Source organism: Procambarus clarkii, chromosome 44 (assembly GCF_040958095.1).
Source record: "Procambarus clarkii isolate CNS0578487 chromosome 44, FALCON_Pclarkii_2.0, whole genome shotgun sequence".
Lineage (NCBI taxonomy): Eukaryota > Metazoa > Arthropoda > Malacostraca > Decapoda > Cambaridae > Procambarus > Procambarus clarkii.
Window position 1 is genome coordinate 23,422,840 of NC_091193.1, and position 21,000 is coordinate 23,443,839.

The 21,000-nt window shown below is 44.7% G+C and overlaps 2 protein-coding genes across 2 annotated transcripts; one reads left to right on the forward strand and one right to left on the reverse strand.

The window, feature by feature from the left end:
* Positions 1-5,895: 5,895 nt before the first annotated feature.
* Positions 5,896-6,513, reverse strand: LOC123745175 (uncharacterized). The gene has a single exon (XM_045725484.2). It carries the CDS (start codon positions 6,511-6,513, stop codon positions 5,896-5,898), a length of 618 nt encoding a protein of 205 aa, XP_045581440.2.
* Positions 6,514-16,445: 9,932 nt separating this feature from the next.
* Positions 16,446-19,546, forward strand: LOC138350179 (ribosome-binding protein 1-like). Its single transcript, XM_069300517.1, has 2 exons — positions 16,446-18,661; positions 19,447-19,546. The coding sequence occupies exons 1-2, from the start codon at positions 16,446-16,448 to the stop codon at positions 19,544-19,546; spliced, it is 2,316 nt and encodes a 771-aa protein (XP_069156618.1).
* The last annotated feature ends 1,454 nt before the right edge of the window (positions 19,547-21,000 follow it).

A 21,000-nucleotide genomic window follows, 5' to 3' on the forward strand; every position in this document is an offset into this window, starting at 1 on the left:
TAGAAAATCTGGAACTTCGTCTGTGGTAAGGCAAGGAGAAGACACACAAAACACAAGTAAATTTTAACAATGAAATTTTAATTACGTTAAAGAAATAAAACATGAATAAAATGGTCAAACAAATTCGTATAATAAAATCAATCAATCAAAATAATAAGAATAATTAAATGACACAATGAAAAGTTACGTTAAGACAAGTGAGCAAAATAACAAGAAGTGCAATATACAAGTAAATGAAAGGTGCTAGAATATTGGCCTTAAGCTATCACCTCTCTCAGTACACGTACGCCAAAGCTTACGTCTAGCAGGGAGAAGTGTTAACTGTGTGAAAGCACGGAATATTCTGAGGACTGAGGTCGTGGCGGCCCCAGACATCAAGTAGTATGGGGGGGGGGCGAGTGCAGTTGCAGCCAGACCGGCGACCAATCAGCGGGGAGCCGGCAGTAAGACGGGTAGTTTGGCGGTTTGAGTCTGAGCAGGTGTTCTTGGCTGCATACATTTTGCGCTCTGGCAAACCTTGCTGGTGTTGTTGTCGTTGTTGGACATTTCTTCCATAGTAGTTTTATATAGTTGTAACGACGTATTTGTGGAGGGAAGAGCAGGCTCAATCTCTTGAAGGAGATTATCGTCACAACCATACTTTGTGTAAATGTCATACTCTGAGTGTACATGCAATATTGTGTAAATGGTATATTTTTGTGTGCAACTGGCATATTTTGTCTATAAATGACATATTTTTGTGTGATGGTATATTTTGAGTGTAAATAATATATTTTGCGCATAAATGGCATATTTCGTGTGTAAATGCTGTATTTTCCGTGTATGGCATAAATTACATCTGATTAATGAGGAAATGGTGGCAAAAAACTAGGCTACTCTCTATGAATCTATAGGTTGTTGAGTATGTGTAGGTATGTATGCTTGTATTTGCGACTGTTGGTTTAGAAACAAGTTAGCTGATTTGCGTAGCAAATCTAGTATTTTTTTTTTTTTTGAGGTGTAGAAATGATTAGCCTATGAATATAGTGGCTAGCATCCAGCTGAGTTGCTAGATGGATGAATTGAGGTGCGACATTTGGATAGCTATTTGATGGATGTGAGGACAGTTGACTAGCCTATCAACACAGCTAATAATCCGCTGTGCTGCCAGATGTGTGGTAGCTACTTGTGGATTACAGTACGATATCTAGCTATAGGGTTTCATAATTGCTGTTGTATATAAAACTAGAATGACAGCTATTTATTAAAACTATTATTGCAAACTAATACTTTAAGTGGATCCCTTGGTTGTTTTAAGCATAGGGTGGACATGAATATGAATGAGATTGGGTGGAAATATATTGGAGCCTCGTATGGGCCAATAGGACTTCTGCAGTTACCTTTATTCTTATGTTCAGCTCACCTGCTATGCTGCCAGATGTACGATTCTTCTTAAATTGCGGTGCGACATTTGGGTTGGTGTTATACTTTTGCACTTATTACCGAATAATAATTACAATTGTGGATGATTAAAATGTATATTCTTAAATCTCTGATTAGGTTAGGTGGAGATGGTTAGTCTAGCCATTTTGAATAATAACATCAAATACATATGTTAGTAGGACGCCAAAGGCCGCATTGGCCTTCTTGTGACGTCATACATAGTTGACCAGTCAGGTGCTGTGGTACCTTAATACCTATTTGTTAATGGTCAACAATACCCGATCCCAATACTGAGGTCGCTGTTCGTGATGTCACTAAACAACAACAACTGGTCTGTAGAATGTATTTGTTTGTTACATAATAAGTTAGGTTAAGATGGTTTGATAGGGTTTATGAAATGAATAACAGAAAATACGAGCAATGGGCGAAAAAATACGAGCAAAGGTACCAGAATATTGCCTGTGATGTCTTGATGTGTATAAATGGAGAAGAAATGGGGTATTAATAGGGAAATGATAGACCTACTGAAGTTCATCATCTAATAGCATCAGTTGATGTTCTGGTTAACATAGATTGGAAGTAAATGGGTGATTTAAATGACAGGTTACTATGTTCGGCTTGGTGTAAAAATTTGAGAAAACCTCGGGGACTATGACCGGCTTTTTAATCCCCTTTAACATGCCTGTGCAGGGTCACTGAGCTAACGAAATTTTGGGATGACTGGAGGCGGCCGTTTAATCCCCTTGAGCGAAAATGGCAGGGGGCCAAGTTCAGGCTTGGGAAAAAATTAGAGAAAACCCAGGGACCTACGACTGACATTAGAAAAATTTGTAGAAAACCCTAGGGGCTACGACCGGCCATGAAAAAAAAATCGAGAAAACCCTACGGGGCCTACAACCAGCCATGAAAAAGAAATCGAGAAAACCCAGGGGCCTACGACCGGCTTGGGAAAAAATAAAAATAGCCGGTCATAGGCCAGGTTTCCACTACTCACAACCACCACAACCACATCCACCACTACCACCACAACTACCACCAACACCACCACCACAACCACTAACACCACCACCACAACTACCACCACTACCACTACCACAACCATCACAACCACCATCAACACCACCAACACCACTAACACCACCACAACCACCACCGCCACTATCACCACTACCACCACCGCGTGTCCAATTGCCTTCACTGCTATTACTTCCTTTAGGACCACCCGTCGAGCTCCAGCAATTAAGCCGCTGCGACTTTTACCAATCATTAACCTCTGGTACAGGGTCAAAGGTCACTCAAGGGTACAACCATTTGTTGCTGCTGCAATTAGCGTTAAGGTGGTTTACGGGAAGTGGCATGGAAGAGGTAGAGGAATGGTGTGGGGGGGGGGGGGTGAGTGTTGTGTGGGTATGGGGTGTGGGCGAGGTGGGTGGGGGTGTGGGCGAGGTGGGTGGGGGTATGGTCATTTACATAAATAAGAAGCAGTAAGAGACCAAGTATGGACCCCTGCGGCACTACGCTTGCCTCCACTGCCGCTCCTCTTGTGTCCATCACACCTCCTCCTGGTCATGAGCGAGTCTCCCCTCCACGGTGCCTCCAACAGTCTTCACACTGTGTACGGGTCGACGTCTACCACCTGTCTTGTGGCTAACATCACCTGCACGTACACATCTCACTACACCTACACTCAAGGGACCTGTTTACATCCCTATAGTTGAGACTCGGGTCCCCTCCCCCGCGCATGCTCACTGTTCACAATAGTTTTGTCCACTTTGTCAATGTATGTCTCGTCTTCCAGGCGTGAGGTCTAATTTCATCAGCTTTGCCTTCTTGCTCGGGCCTTTCAGTTCAGGTGCAAGTCTTATAGTAAGACATTGCTTTACATAATTTTTCTCTGTGGTATTTTAAAGGAAGAATTCCACATTGGGTCTAGACAGTGCAGTATTAATCTAACAGTGTAGAGCGCCCTGGAGCTGCTTCCTGACCTGGCTCCTGAAGGCTACACGGAGCTCAACCATCTCCCCATCATGTGGCAGCGTCCCTGTAACCTCCTCACTTCTGTCCGAATATCTCATCACCTTGTATTTGCTGGGATTGAAGTCAAGCATTCAATGATCATAACATCTCTCTAGTTGTCCAATTATAGTCTATCATACTCGCCACTGAGGATCACACTTCGTCAGTTATGCCACTGACAGCATCTATTTATTTATGAATTTATTAATTTACATACAAGAAGTTACATTGGGGGTTAACAGAGAATATAGAATAAAGTTGAATTAACATTCTTGTAAAGCCACCAGCAGTGTACTGTGTGGGGACGGTGTGGTTGGCAGTGTACTGTGTGGGGACGGTGTGGTTGGCAGTGTACTGTGTGGGGACGGTGTGGTTGACAGTGTACTGTGTGGGGACGGTGTGGTTGACAGTGTACTGTGTGGGGACGGTGTGGTTGGCAGTGTCACACAACACTAAACATTGGTTAAACATAAGTATCCTTCTGTGAGGCAGGTGGCGTCGTCTCACTAAATGTATCAGTTCAAGATATTGCACTAGTCTCCCCCCTGTGTGTTTCCTCTGGGGGCAGACAGGGCATGTGAACCAACAAGAGGTCTTCCCTCTACTGTGGTGTAGTGCACATTATTGGAAGGCTTCACTAGAGCTTCACCCGCGTACTGTACCGTCGCCGGAGACGCTGGGTCTGGGGCCCGCTGGACACCATGAGGAGGAATCATTGTGATGTTTCCTCACCTCATTTGTTGCTTCTTGTCGTCTGTTGCTCGAGGGAGCCCCTTGAACACCCACCACTGGGACGTGTTATAGTCTGAACTCTCACTGGACGCTTCTGTCTAGAGACTCACACATTTCCTTCTCATTTCCGTTGGTCTGGTCGTTCAGGCAGCCCATGCGACGTGTCAGTGTAGTTAGTGGCTTGGGTTGGTGACTATCCCTGGATGATGTATCCCGGCTTCTGTTTTCTCTCTCTCTTTCTCTCTCTCTCTCTCTCTCTCTCTCTCTCTCTCTCTCTCTCTCTCTCTCTCTCTCTCTCTCTCTCTCTCTCTCTCTCTCTCTCTCTCTCTCTCTCTCGTCATTTCTGGTTCTACTTCTAAGCTCTTCTTCTTTCCTTTGGGTGGGTGTTGGCAGCTAAGCTAAGCTGGCTCCCTCTTGTCAGGGAGCTGTGAGTGTGTGAGAGGTTCTTCACATGTTTCACCATATATGGATGTCTATAGATGAATACTGTGTAGCATTCATATATACACACTCCGATGCTTCCACACATGTTGTTCTGTTAAGGCTCTTTATTTTATTATTATTATTTGTCGAGTTGTTCATACATACACGTATATGAACTGTTCATATATACACACTCCGATGCTTCCACACATGTTGTTCTGTTCAAGGCTATTTTATTATTATTATTATTATTATTTATTTATACATACATATTGTCTGTATTCCCAGTATTTCACCTTGGAATTATATACTGTGGGGCGGGGTTTTCATCTAGTGAATCGCAGCTCTTGGGCCACCAGCTGTGGGAGCGGGGCGTCCCATCTTGGGTCACCAGCTGTGGGAGCGGGGCGTCTCATCTTGGGCCACCAGCTGTGGGAGTGGGGCGTCTCATCTTGGGCCACCAGCTGTGGGAGTGGGGCGTCTCATCTTGGGCCACCAGCTGTGGGAGCGGGGCGTCTCATCTTGGGCCACCAGCTGTGGGAGCGGGGCGTCTCATCTTGGGCCACCAGCTGTGGGAGTGGGGCGTCTCATCTTGGGCCACCAGCTGTGGGAGTGGGGCGTCTCATTTTGGGCCACCAGCTGTGGGAGCGGGGCGTCTCATCTTGGGCCACCAGCTGTGGGAGCGGGGCGTCTCATCTTGGAGTAATCTTTCTAACATTGGGTCCTCTAACATTTCGAAGGTGTTAAACACCCTGATGGCTTGGTGCTGCAGTCTGATGTTTAGTGGCTGTATGTTCAGGAGCTCATGGAGCTCCTGGATTGTCTGATCATATGGTGGACGGTGTTTTGCTGCTCTCCTTAGCGCCTTATTTTGTACTGCTTGCAGTTTCTGAATGTTAGTTTTCTTTATGGTGTGTAGTGGTACTGGGGGATATTCTAGATGCGGCCGAACTAGAACCTTATATAGGTGGATCTGAATGTTTGTACTGAGCTTTCGGAATCTCCTCAGTTTTCCTAAGGCTGCTTTGGCTTCGTTTAGTCGGTCCCTTACGTGAATTTTTATCCCTGTTCTATTTATCATGAGTCGCAGTATTCTGCCTACCTCCGCATATTGGACCGGGCGGTTGTCAGGGGAGCGTTCTGGGCTATGAAGGGGGAGTGTTCTGGGGGAGCCTCCACTAGCTACTAGGGGGAGGCGGGTGCTGGGGAGGGGAAGAGGGGTGCTGGGGGCGAGCGTCGTGGGTGGCCCATCACAGAGCTTGAGCAGCCGCTAATTGGTCAATAACAGAATTTACACCGACCCTAGCGTGAAGGGCGGCAGCGTGAAGGGCGGCAGCGTGAAGGGCGGCAGCATGAAGGGCGGCCATATGAAGGGGGCAGCATGAAGGGCGGCAGCATGAAGGGCGGCCATATGAAGGGGGCAGCATGAAGGGCGGCAGCGTGAAGGGCGGCAGCGTGAAGGGCGGCCATATGAAGGGGGCAGCATGAAGGGCGGCAGCATGAAGGGCGGCCATATGAAGGGGGCAGCATGAAGGGCGGCAGCGTGAAGGGCGGCCATATGAAGGGCGGCAGCGTGAAGGGCGGCCATATGAAGGGGGGCAGCATGAAGGGCGGCAGCGTGAAGGGCGGCCATATGAAGGGCGGCAGCGTGAAGGGCGGCCATATGAAGGGGGGCAGCATGAAGGGCGGCAGCGTGAAGGGCGGCCATATGAAGGGGGCAGCATGAAGGGCGGCAGCGTGAAGGGCGGTCATATGAAGGTCGGCAGTGTGAAGGGTGGCAGCGTGAAGGGCGGTCATATGAAAGTCGGCAATGCGAAGGGCGGCCATATGAAGATCGGCAGCGTGAAGGGCGGAAGCGTGAAGGGCGGCCATATGAAGGGCGGCAGCGTGAAGGGCGGCCATATGAAGGGTGTTGGACATCTGTAAGCTTGTTTAAGGCCACTATAGATAAAACTGTATGTAAATGTTAGTTATGTACAAAACCAAGAAGTACATCAAGCAGATCATCGAAGACGCCGATGATAGCGTGCCGAGCTGTGTTGGACGCACGTGGTCACACATGTGGTGATCGTCGAGGACGCCGATGATAGCATGCCGAGCTGTGTTGGACGCACATGTTCACACATGTGGTGATCGTCGAGGACGCCGATGATAGCATGCTGAGCGGTGTTGGACACTCATAGTCACACACGTGGTGATCGTCGAGGATGCCAATGATAGTATGCCGAGCGGTGTTGGACGCAGTTGGACGCACGTGGTCACACATGTGGTGATCGTCGAGGACGCCGATGATAGCGTGCTGAGCCGTGTTGGACACAGTTGGACACTCGTGGTCACACATGTGGTGATCATCGAAGACGCCATGATAGGTACCGAGCTATGTTGGACGCAGTTGGACGCACGTGGTCACACGTGGTGATCGTCGAGGACGCCAATGATAGCGTGCCGAGCAGTGTTGGACGCATGTGCTCACACATGTGGTGATCGTCGAGGACGCCGATGATAGCGTGCTGAGCGGTGTTGGACACAGTTGGACACTCATAGTCACACACGTGGTGATCGTCGAGGATGCCAATGATAGTATGCCAAGCGGTGTTGGACGCAGTTGGACGCTTGTGGTCACACATGTGGTGATCATCGAGGACGCTGATGATAGTGTGCCGAATGGTGTTGGACGCAGTTTGATGCTCGTGGCCACACGTGGTGATCGTCGAGGACGCCAATGATAGCGTGCCGAGCAGTGTTGGACGCATGTGCTCACACATGTGGTGATCGTCGAGGACGCCGATGATAGCGTGCCGAGCGGTGTTGGACGCAGTTAGACGCACGTGGTAACACATGTGGTGACCTCATTCATCAACTGCATATTGTCAGCACTCACCTCAGCAGCAGTTGTCAACAGCAGCGTCAACACTGCACACTGCATCACGTCCCAGCGAGACTACAGATCAGACCATCTCCTGCAGCAGAGCTGTATACACGCTCTCTCTATAGCTATCACATGGCCAGAAATAGAATATTATATATTTTATAATAAAACGAAGGAAAGCCACAGGCGTTTGGAACTCCATTCCTTTCCGCTACCAAGTAAGCTACAACCACAATCACAACACCCATTAATAAGGGCGGCCATATAAAGGGCTGCAGCATGAAGAATGCCAGCGTGAAGTGCGGCAGCGTGAAGGATGGCAGTATGAATGGCAGCAGGGTGAAGGGCGACAGCGTGAAGGATGGCGGTATGAAGGGCAGCAGGGTGAAAGGTGGTAGCGTGAAGGGCGGTTCTGTGAGTAAGAAGATCTACGACGATCATCTATGCTATATACTGCCCCATCATTGTTCCTTCCTATTTATTCGCTTTCTCCTACCATTTTCCCTGGAAACACAAACCGTAACTGACCCTATTTTCCGCTTGTTACAACTTGTAATAAAGTTGTTACATCTTGGCTTAACGTGTTTTTGACGTATTAGAACGTTGTTACAACTTGTTATATTGGTTCTTATAACTGGTTAGGAGGTGTTATATCTTGTTCGAACGTTGTAGCAACGTCGTAGTTTCGCTGTGTGTTTGGCGAGTTCCCAATTTTGCCATTAACTTCTCTCTCTCCTCTCCGCCCCCCCCCCCCCTCCTCTACGTCCACGGTTAGAGTTGATTTAGGGTTGGCTTTGCACGGAATCTTTCCAGAGATTAAACTAGTATTACTACTACTTCTCACACCCACACCCACACCCACACCCACACCCATAGCAGCAGCAGCAGCACCAGCAGCAGTATTACCGGTTGCTGGAGATGATGGAGGAGTGATTGAGATAACATCAGGTCCTGCATCGGGAGCGGTATCACGCTCTTTAGTGTAGGAATGAGAGGAACGTCTTTCACTCTCCGTGGTTGTGAGAGAGTGAGGAACCGGAACCTGAACTGGATCTCCATATATGTGCGTCGTTCCGAGAAAGAAATATGTTTCCACCATTCCCTCCTCCCACTCCTAGTCCACCTCCTACAGTGGACGGCTTCCTCCTTCCCCAGGCATTGTAAAAGAGATACAACTTTTTAATTCGATAATCATACTATTTTTTAAATCATAATTACACACACACACACACACACATATACACACACAAACACAGGTAAGCTTCTAACATGGATGAAAAATTTTCTGACTGATAGAAAAATGAGGGAAGTGATCAGAGGCAATGTATCGGACTGGAGAAATGTCACAAGTGGAGTACCACAGGGTTCAGTTCTTGCACCAGTGATGTTTATTGTCTACATAAATGATCTACCAGTTGGTATACAGAATTATATGAACATGTTTGCTGATGATGCTAAGATAATAGGAAGGATAACAAACTTAGATGAGTGTCATGCCCTTCAAGATGACCTGGACAAAATAAGTACATGGAACACCACTTGGCAAATGGAATTTAACGTTAATAAATGCCATGTTATGGAATGTGGAATAGGAGTACATAGACCCCACACAACCTATATATTATGTGAGAAATCTTTAAAGAATTCTGATGAAGAAAGAGATCTAGGGGTGGTTCTAGATAAAAAACTATCACCTGAGGACCACATAAAGAATATTGTGCGAGGAGCCTATGCCACACTTTCTAACTTCAGAATTGCTTTTAAATACATGGATGGCGATATACTAAAGAAATTGTTCATGCCTTTTGTTAGGCCAAAGCTAGAATATGCAGCGGTTGTGTGGTGCCCATATCTTAAGAAGCACATCAACAAACTGGAAAAGGTGCTAAGACATGCTACTAAGTGGCTCCTAGAACTGAAGGACAAGAGCTACGAGGAGAGTTTTTTTTTTTTTTTTTTTTTTGAGATATATACAAGAGTTGTTACATTCTTGTACAGCCACTAGTACGCGTAGCGAAGAAATCTTTAAAGAATTCTGATGAAGAAAGATATCTAGGGGTGGTTCTAGATAAAAAACTATCACCTGAGGACCACATAAAGAATATTGTGCGAGGAGCCTATGCCACACTTTCTAACTTCAGAATTGCTTTTAAATACATGGATGGCGATATACTAAAGAAATTGTTCATGCCTTTTGTTAGGCCAAAGCTAGAATATGCAGCGGTTGTGTGATGCCCATATCTTAAGAAGCACATCAACAAACTGGAAAAGGTGCTAAGACATGCTACTAAGTGGCTCCTAGAACTGAAGGACAAGAGCTACGAGGAGAGTTTTTTTTTTTTTTTTTTTTTTTTGAGATATATACAAGAGTTGTTACATTCTTGTACAGCCACTAGTACGCGTAGCGTTTCGGGCAAGTCCTTAATCCTAAGGGTCCCTGGAATACGATTCCCTGCCGCGAAGAATCGTTTTTTCATCCAAGTACACATTTTACTGTTGTGTTAAACAGAGGCTACAGTTAAGGAATTGCGCCCAGTAAATCCTCCCCGGCCAGGATACGAACCCATGACTTAGCACTCGCGGAACGCCAGGCGAGTGTCTTACCACTACACCACGGAGACTGTTGCAGGTTAGAGGCATTAAATATGCCAAAACTAGAAGACAGAAGAAAAAGAGGTGATATGATCACTACATACAAAATAGTAACAGGAATTGATAAAATCGATAGGGAAGATTTCCTGAGACCTGGAACTTTAAGAACAAGAGGTCATAGATTTAAACTAGCTAAACACAGATGTGGAAGAAATATAAGAAAATTCACTTTCGCAAACAGAGTGGTAGACGGTTGGAACAAGCTAGGTGAGAAGGTGGAGGAGGCCAAGACTGTCAGTAGTTTCAAAGCATTATATGACAAAGAGTGCTGGGAAGACGGGACACCACGAGTGTAGCTCTCATCCTGTAACTACACTTACGTAATTACACACACACACACACACACACACACACACACACACACACACACACACACACACACACACACACACACACACACACACACACACACACAGTGATTTATACCAACAGTAAAGGGAAAAAATAAGAGGGAATATATAACAACCCATGGTTTAATAGACAGTGTCAGGAAGCAAAAATGGCCAGCAGACGGGAGTGGAGGAAGTACAGAAGACAAAGAACAGAGGACAACAGAAGCAGATACAACAGAGCTAGGAACGATTACATTAACATAAGACGAACATCGGAAAGGGACTATGAGAACGATATTGCAATCAAAGTGAAAAAGCAACCTAAGTTACTACACAGTCATATAAGAAGAAAAATGGCGGTGAACGACCAAGTGACAAGACTAAGGAAAACAGAGGGGGGCATATACTGAAAGTGACAAGGAAATCTGCGAGGCACTGAATGCCAGTTTCCATGGAGTGTTCACTACCGAGCCTGAGCAGCTCCCATTGTTGGAAGAGATTTCCCTGATTGAAAGACTATAAGATATAGAGGTGACAGCAGGGTGAGGTAATGAAACAGTTGACAACACTGGATGCAACTAAAGCAGTTGAACCAGACAAAGTATCACCGTGGTTACTAAACGAAGCAGCGCAGGCCCTCAGCGTGCCTCTGGCAATGATCTTTAATGAGTCACTTATGTCGGGAGAATTGCTCAGTTGCTGGAAGAAGGCAAATGTCGTACCGATCTTCAAGAAAGTTGATAGGGAGGAGGCACTTAACTATAGACCTGTATCACTGACAATAATATCCTGTAAAATACTAGAAAGAATAATTAGGCTACGACTGGTTGCACACCTGGAGAACATTAGGTTTGTGAACAAACATCAACATGGGTTCTGGAAAGGGAAATCGTGCCTAACAAACCTTTTGAAATTCTATGATAAAATAACGAAGATAAGACAGGACAGAGATGGTTGGGCAGACTGCATATTTCTGGACTGCCAAAAAGCCTTTGATACAGTACCGCACATGAGACTGCTGTTCAAGCTCGAGAGGCAGGCGGGGGTGGGGGGAAAGGTCCTAGCATGGATAAGGAACTACCTAACAGAAAGGAGCCAAAGAGTTACGGTAAGGGGCGAGAAGTCAGACTGGCAAACAATAACGAGTGGAGTACCACAAGGATCGGTGCTGCAACCAATCTATTTTTAGTATATGCTAACGACATGTTTAGAGGAGTAGAGTCCTACATGTCGATGTTCGCAGATGATGCAAAGTTGATGAGAAGAGTTGTGACAGATGAGGATTGTAGAATCCTCCAAGAGGACCTGAACAGATTGCAGAGATGGTCAGAGAAATGGCTACTGGAGTTCAACACGAGCAAATGTAAAATTATGGAAATGCAACTAGGAGACAGGCGGGAAAGTGGTTCAAATAGCTTCGGCTATCACTTCCTTATTGTCCGGTCATGATGGTCAAACGGATTAAGGCTTCCTGTACATAATAGTTGCATTGCTCCTGGCAGTATGGGTTCGAGTCACTTCTGGGGTGTGAGTTTCATCCGGATTGTTTCATCCGGATGAAACAATCGGGATGATAGCCGACAGAGTGTACCGTGATCCGGCCTGTACTCCTCTTGACATACCAGAAAACAGTCTAAGGAAACTACTCCAAGCTTGTACTAAAAAGGCACCCTTCTTGAGCCCGGATGGACACATGTATAAGCAAGTAGATGGGGTCGCCATGGGTTCTTCCCTAGGTGTCCTGTTTGCAAACTTCTACATGGGTACCATCAAGCAAAAAGTCTTAGTCGACATGAACTTGAAACCGGCCATATACTGCAGGTATGTTGACGACATTTTTACACAGGTACCTGATGTCAGACATCTGCAGGAGCTGAAGGAGGCATTTGAGCAGAATTCTGTGTTGCGTTTCACTTACGAGATGGAGAAGGATGGGAAGCTGCCCTTTCTAGATGTAACAGTCATGGAAAGGAGCGGAGTTTTCCACACTGCAGTCTACACTAAGGAAACAAACATAGGAATGTGCCTGAATGCCAACAGTGACTGCCCAGACAGGTACAAAAGGAGTGTTGTTAACGCTTATGTCGACCGTGCCCTCAGCCACAGCTCAGAATGGAAGCAAGTCGACGAAGAACTCTGTAGGGTAAGGCAGGTCCTAGTCAACAACGGCTTCTCCAATGGTTTCGTGGAAGACATCATAAGAAGGAAAGTGAAACGCCATGCAACCTCTGAAGAGACAACTAACACAACACCTATACCCCCTATTAGACTATTTTACAGGAACTTCTTTTCCACAGCCCATAAAACGGAGGAAAGGGTCCTGAAAGATATTGTCAGTAGAAACGTTATCCCTACAGACAAAAATCAGAAGATACAACTGACGATTTACTATAAAACCAGAAAAACGGCCAGCCTACTCATGAGAAACTCTCCAGACACAAAGCAGAACGCTTTAAAAGAGACCAACGTCGTCTATGCCTTCAAATGCCCCCTTGTGGACTGTAAGCCTCAAAAAACCCAGTATATAGGCAAGACAACAACATCTCTTTCCAGGCGTTTAACGATGCATAAGCAACAGGGCTCCATTAAGGAACATATAATCTCTTCCCACAAACAAACCATCACCAGAGAAATCTTAGCAAACAACACAGAAATCATCGATAGATACATCGATAGCAGGCGGCTTGACGTCTGCGAGGCACTACACATCAAGAAGTCAACACCAGCAATCAACAGCCAATTAATGCACAACTATATTCTACCGACTTCAAGACTCCGCTCCAATATAGAAGCATCAAGAAATATGGACCAATAGGCTTTCTACAATTACTTCCATTCAATACCCATTGTTTTGTGTTCTGTCTTGTGTTTGAATTTAATACCCATTCAATACCCATTGTTGAAAGTTTGTTTTCACCTCATCCACCTCACCCAAATGTAAATATAAACTCGAAGATTTGTAAGCTCTATTCAGTTTCAGTTGTGTGTTTGTAAACTAAAGTCTTTGAAAATATAATAAGTTTTACGAAACGCGCTCAAGTGTCGCGTCAGACTAGAAATAAAAATGAATTTTGGAGAATTGATCTTTGAATTACCATCAACAGTAAAAAGAAATGTAAGAAAGATAGAGAAAATTCGTGTTAGAATTATTAATCTTACTTTTTCGGTCATATTTAATATATATATATATATATATATATATATATATATATATATATATATATATATATATATATATATATATATATATATATATATGTTTCATTGAATATGACCGCATATTCTGTATTTATTATTTTCTGGTTTAGGGCTTCTATCCCTCTAACTATTTTCTTAGCATCAGGGCTTAATTGAAATAGGAGTTCTCCAAAACTCATTTTCGTACTTTTAAGGTGAAGAAAAGCGGTCATATTCAATGAAACATGTTTGAAAGAAAACCTGCTGCCAGTATACACCAATATATATATATATATATATATATATATATATATATATATATATATATATATATATATATATATATATATATAAATTTCAGTATGTAAGAAGATGTGTTCACAGTAAGTGCTGCCAAATTGGCTAAACTTGATGAAAGTTTAGTAGAAGGAGAATTTCTTAATAATGATGATGAGTTTAGAGCAGGAGACTGTTTAGTGTATGACATTCCTGCACTGCACACTCATTCTGGAGGGATAGCTTGCAATGTCTGGGAAAAATATCTTCATGGTCGTCTGACTAGAACTGAACAGTCTTCGACACTGGGTGCGAACCAGAATGAGTGTGATAAACTTGGTGGGATAATCTTCTCTCTCTCTCTCCAGCTTACTAACTCATCCTAGCCGCCTTCTTACTAACTCTTGCTAGCCCTTCTTACTAGCATGAATTCATCTTCACACTTTTCAAAAGGTGGAGGTCTAACATTTTCTGAAAACCTTTGCGCTTGATATACCACCACTGACATAAAAGGCAACTGACTTTTAAATTTTTACACATGATATCAAAAAGTATTGCATAGCAACAGTAGTCGCGTTACATGAGTTATTGGGGCCCCCACCACAATAGCTGTGAAGTATTATTGTGTTAAAAAAAATGCAATTTAATACGGAATATGAACAGATTCCTAATTTATATTAAATTACTTAAAACACTAAACTGTTTTCCTTCATAATATATTTACTAGTGTTAAAAATGCACTATGGGGCGTCGAACCCAACACAATATGGCTGAGGCCCCACTATTTAGCATTCTTTTTGTATTCTATGAAATATCGCAGCTAATGTAAATGTTTTTTAATGTTTATTATAAAAGATAGACATACATTTGATGCTATTTTTCATATTAAAATCTAATTTGAGGCCCGACAAATATATCTATAGAATCTATAAACAGGTTAGAACCATACAAATGCAAGCATGCCTTTTTCACCAGTAATCAAATGAATGCCACAGAAAATAGAATCTTTACTTTGGCTACAGAAAACGGAGCAGAGCCGAGGGGGGATGACTGTGAATAAACAGTTTCCAACCTGACTCTTCTCGCATATAAACATGTCTTTCTTGACCTCATTTCAAATTATATAGAGTACTGAAAGCTCATTTTCCATAGCAAATATACTAAGGAACTCATTTTACGACTAGAACGCAAACTAGGACCCCTCATTCAGATTCAAAACACGAGAATTATTGACTGAACATTTACCTACCATCAAGCACACAGGACTCTTTAAAGCTATCTTAACTTCTTTAAAACCCTAATATGACTCCTCTCACATGCAGATCCTGTTCTATGATTCCCCCTTCATGTCAATGTGCCCCACAGTATCATGTAAATTCAAGATAAGGCTTACTACACCTAAATATCCAACTTGGTCTTTGTAAGGAATCTTGACCCCCCTTGTATGCTTGACCCCACTGGGGTAATCATAGGTAGGGGGTCCCTATTGCTGACGTCATGTCACGTGACACCCCCGCGACAAATAAGGAAAATTTCACCTGATTCGCCCATGACCCGGGACGAAAAGAGAATTTTTCTACTCGGCTCCAGATTGGTCAAAAAATCGCGCCCCGTTCTCTCCGCTCACCTCTGACCATTACAGAAAATGGAGCTGTGCCAAGGGCTCCCTATACTATTCAGTCATAGCATCATTAAAGTACTCCAAAAACTTCTATATTTGCTTTCAACTGTGTTTTTTTGTTTTAATCTATTGAACATTCACCCTCTGATCCAGTCATAAGTAGGGACCCCCAAATTGATACCGTAGTACTCTGGTTACACCCCGGGCCAAATCGTGAATTTTTGCTCATGCTATTAAATACTCCAAAAACGTTTATATGCCTTTCACCAGTGTATTTTTTGGTTTGAATATATTGAACATTCATCCTCTGTACCTTTCATAAGTAGGGACCCCCTTCTTGATGCCATAGACTCATCTTAAAAGCACGTGACAAAAAGTGAAAAAAACAGGTTAGGATAGGGCACGAGTTGCTCAGGTACAGCCTGGGTGGTGGGCCCTGGGGACCCCTGGGGGGAACTGACCACCACCCCACCCCGCCAACCAGCCAGGTGCGCGATGAGAGCGTCCTGACCCGACCACTTGAAAAGTTTTTTTCACGATTTGGCCCGCTGGGGTCGAGTCGGCATGGAAGTGCCCAACAGTTTCTGAAAAATTTATTCCCCATGTGTCTCCTTTTACACTACTGGAGCTTAAAGCTTTATGACCCTTTCACCCAATCAGGGAACACTTCGTACTTCTAAACTCTTCCCACATCTCCATCTACCAATCTCATTCTCTCATTTCAACAGAAAACGTATCTCATCAAAAAAACACTCACAACGTTCTCACAACTTTCACACAACCATACACACCTCACTCGAACACTACTTCCCCAAAAATTATCGTACATCAGGCAACACGTCCCCGCTCTCCACTATATATTGTCAAAATCATTCTTACAATGTTATTACAACATTCGACGTGGCCGAAACTGCTGCATCCCAAAATGCCGCGGACGGTCTATGTCGTAGATCTCCCTACTTCCGTGAAGGGCGGCAGCGTGAAGGATGGCAGCGTGAATGATGGCAGCGTGAAGGATGGCAGCATGAATGATGGCAGCGTGAATGATGGCAGCCTGAAGGATGGCAGCGTGAAGGATGGCAGCGTGAAGGATGGCAGCATGAATGATGGCAGCCTGAAGGATGGCAGCGTGAAGGATGGCAGCGTGAAGGATGGCAGCCTGAAGGATGGCAGCCTGAAGGATGGCAGCGTGAAGGATGGCAGCCTGAAGGATGGCAGCGTGAAGGATGGCAGCGTGAAGGATGGCAGCGTGAAGGATGGCAGCGTGAAGGATGGCAGCGTGAAGGATGGCAGCGTGAAGGATGGCAGCGTGAATGATGGCAGCCTGAAGGATGGCAGCCTGAAGGATGGCAGCGTGAATGATGGCAGCCTGAAGGATGGCAGCCTGAAGGATGGCAGCGTGAAGGATGGCAGCGTGAAGGATGGCAGCCTGAAGGATGGCAGCCTGAAGGATGGCAGCGCGAAGGATGGCAGCGTGAATGATGGCAGCGTGAAGGATGGCAGCGTGAATGATGGCAGCGTGAATGATGGCAGCGTGAATGATGGCAGCCTGAAGGATGGCAGCGTGAAGGATGGCAGCGTGAAGGATGGCAGCGTGAAGGATGGCAGCGTGAATGATGGCAGCGTGAAGGATGGCAGCCTGAAGGATGGCAGCGTGAATGATGGCAGCCTGAAGGATGGCAGCCTGAAGGATGGCAGCGTGAAGGATGGCAGCCTGAAGGATGGCAGCGTGAATGATGGCAGCGTGAAGGATGGCAGCCTGAAGGATGGCAGCGTGAAGGATGGCAGCGTGAATGATGGCAGCGTGAATGATGGCAGCGTGAAGGATGGCAGCGTGAAGGATGGCAGCGTGAAGGATGGCAGCGTGAATTATGGCAGCGTGAATGATGGCAGCCTGAAGGATGGCAGCGTGAAGGATGGCAGCGTGAAGGATGGCAGCGTGAAGGATGGCAGCGTGAAGGATGGCAGCGTGAATGATGGCAGCGTGAAGGATGGCAGCGTGAATGATGGCAGCGTGAATGATGGCAGCGTGAATGATGGCAGCCTGAAGGATGGCAGCCTGAAGGATGGCAGCGTGAAGGATGGCAGCGTGAATGATGGCAGCGTGAATGATGGCAGCGTGAATGATGGCAGCGTGAAGGATGGCAGCGTGAAGGATGGCAGCGTGAAGGATGGCAGCGTGAAGGATGGCAGCGTGAAGGATGGCAGCGTGAATGATGGCAGCGTGAAGGATGGCAGCGTGAAGGATGGCAGCGTGAATGATGGCAGCGTGAAGGATGGCAGCGTGAATGATGGCAGCGTGAATGATGGCAGCGTGAATGATGGCAGCCTGAAGGATGGCAGCCTGAAGGATGGCAGCGTGAAGGATGGCAGCGTGAAGGATGGCAGCGTGAATGATGGCAGCATGAATGATGGCAGCGTGAATGATGGCAGCCTGAAGGATGGCAGCGTGAAGGATGGCAGCGTGAAGGATGGCAGCGTGAATGATGGTAGCGTGAAGGATGGCAGCGTGAATGATGGCAGCGTGAATGATGGCAGCGTGAAGGATGGCAGCGTGAATGATGGCAGCCTGAAGGATGGCAGCGTGAAGGATGGCAGCGTGAATGATGGCAGCGTGAATGATGGCAGCCTGAAGGATGGCAGCGTGAAGGATGGCAGCGTGAAGGATGGCAGCGTGAAAGGCGGCAGCGTGAAGGATGGCAGCGTGAAGGATGGCAGCGTACAGTCAACACCAGTGTGGACACTGGAGCAGGTGTTGGTGCCACTCAACACCAGTGTGGACACTGGAGCAGGTGTTGGTGCCACTCAACACCAGTGTGGACACTGGAGCAGGTGTTGGTGCCCCTCAACACCAGTGTGGACAACGTTTATTCTTCCCAACTTTACCTTAAGCATGACAATGAGGGCCGAGGTCCACACTAACCTTAGACCTGGTCTGGAGTACAGAGAGAGACGACATGACACAAAAAAGCTTGGGACATTTGCGGGAGGTTGTGGAGGCGATAGTGATCTTGAGGGCGACACAGCCCGGCCGGCTGCCTCGCCCAGCCTGGCCGGCTGCCTCGCCCAGCCCGGCCGGCTGCCTCGCCCAGCCCGGCCGGCTGTCTCGCCCAGCCCGGCCAATGGATCGGGCTGGGCGAGGTATTGTAGACAATGGATCGCAAAGCTCTTCTTTGCATTTTTTAAGCACCCTGACAAACACTTCATCCGGTCCTGGGGATTTGTTTGGTTTGAGTTTCACTATTTGTTTAATAATATCATCCCTGGTAACTGCTAAACTAGTCAACCTGTCCTCGTCCCCACCCACATAGACTTGTTCGCCTGAAGGCATAGAGGTAAGTTCTTCTTTAGTAAATACAGAGATAAAATATTTATTTAAAATACTACTCGTCTCTTTGTCATTATCAGTTATTTGACCTGTCTCAGTTTTTAATGGGCCTATCCTTTCCCTAATCTTTGTTCGATATAACTGAAAAAAAACTTTAGGATTTGTTTTTGCTTGCTATGCGAACTTCATAGTTTCTTTTTGCTCTCCTTATCTCTTTTTTAACATTTCTAACCAGTTGTACGAATTCTTGTTCTTAACTGACTTCCCCATTCTTAATTCTTTTGTACCAAGCTCTCTTTCTACCTATAAGGTTCTTCAGATTCTTTGTTATCCATTTTGAGCCATTATTATTTGATTTATTCAATTTGTATGGTATTCTACGTTCCTGTGCTTTCCTTAGAATATTTTTAAATAAGTTATATTTTGAATCCACATCGAAATCCCCTTTTACATCACCCATCACTGGGTTCACGTCTCGCTCCAAGACCGGTCCACAAAATGCCCAAGACTTTCCAACCTATTTGACCCCAAAAAATTCTTAGGCTATTAAAATCAGCTTTTCGAAAGTCTAGCACTTTAACATAATTTTCTCCTTCAGATCTATTCCATTCCATGGTAAATCTGATTACTTTGTGATCACTGTTCCCTGGTTCACTCCCAACTTCGATGTCATTAATTTGTGTTTCCCTGTTAGTTAACACTAAATCTAAAATATTATTTTCCGGTGTTGGTTCCTTAATGTGTTGCGTAAGAAAGCAATCGTCAATTAATTCTAGAAAATCTTCGTTATTCCCTGTTCTGTTAAACCAGTTTATTCCACTAAAATTTAAGTCACCCATGACACAAGTACTGTTAGATCTAGATGCTCTAGATATTTCATCCCATAGATGCTTTGCTTCCATTCTGTCTAAGTTTGGTGGCCTGTATTTAACTCCTATTATAAGATTATTTGATTTTTCGCTTAATTCTATCCAAATAGTTTCTGTGTGTGGCTCAGGTTTGATTTCCTCTTTGAGACTACATTTCAAATTCTCCCTAACATATATGGCTACTCCCCCTCCTCGTCTAATATATCTATCTGTGTGAAATAGTTTAAATCCATTTATTTGATATTCAGCTAATAGTTCTCTATTTTCTACATTCATCCACGTTTTTCTATTTTCTATTTTCATACATTAATTCATCTTTATTCTTATGTTCTTAAGGTATATTGAGACACTTTTATTAGTCTTGGCAGGAACAGTTCTGGATACAGAGTTTTTTTTTTTTTTTTTTTTTATTATCTACCACAGACGTGGCCACATATTTACAATGCTAACCAACATATATACATTTTCTTCTGTCCTCCATGGACAGGGTTAGAGAAGTGTTAAACATATAGTTCAAGGGTTTATTGAACACTCAACCACAGAAGGTGATTCGGTGCTTTTAAAATGCTAAGCTAACCTACATACGTAAATACATAGATACACAGATTTACGTATGCCCTACATAAAGTGTTAGATGTGTCTTTTACATAGTGTCATTAATGTACATTCACAAAGGTGAAATGTAATTCTGATCAGCTTCCATATATACTTTATACCCATACATATACATACACACACACATATACATACATATATACACACACATGCAGTCACATACATATGTCTTATTTACTCTGACAGGGTGAGATAGCTGATAAAGAAACTAGTGTGCAATTAAGCACTTAATCACTGAAGGTGATGAAGGTGCTTTTACAAGCTCAGGTTATATAGTTACATCATATATATAAATTGTATAATTGATATATTACATGGTCAATCTTGGATACAAGTCCAATATATCATCAAGTGTTCCAGTACTCATATAGTAATTACAGAGTTCAGCATACCTTAGCCCAGGAGGGCGAAAGTCAGTCAGTATGGGACATTCTACAATATAATGTTCAAGAGAGTGCATGTTTTCTCTTTCACAAAGTTGACACATTGTGTACTCGACATTTGGGGTTTGAGAAAGCTGCCAGATACGTCTATATCCCAGGCGTATTCTGGCCACTATAACATCACATTGCCGGGTTCTTGTTCTATTAGTCCCATATGTGAATGCCTCCTCACGATATCTATCATAATATTTAATGCTACAACTTTCAGGTCTTTGTGAATTTGTT

What these genes read in the sequence shown, in the direction of transcription:
- LOC123745175 (XM_045725484.2), bottom strand. Translation starts at nt 6,513, where the DNA reads ATGTCCAACACCCTTCATATGGCCGCCCTTCACGCTGCCGCCCTTCAT.
- LOC138350179 (XM_069300517.1), top strand. Translation starts at nt 16,446, where the DNA reads ATGCCGCGGACGGTCTATGTCGTAGATCTCCCTACTTCCGTGAAGGGC. An exon ending in AATGGATCGGGCTGGGCGAG is followed by an intron (nt 18,662 to 19,446) that starts GTATTGTAGACA and finishes TTTCTCCTTCAG; the next exon opens with ATCTATTCCATTCCATGGTA.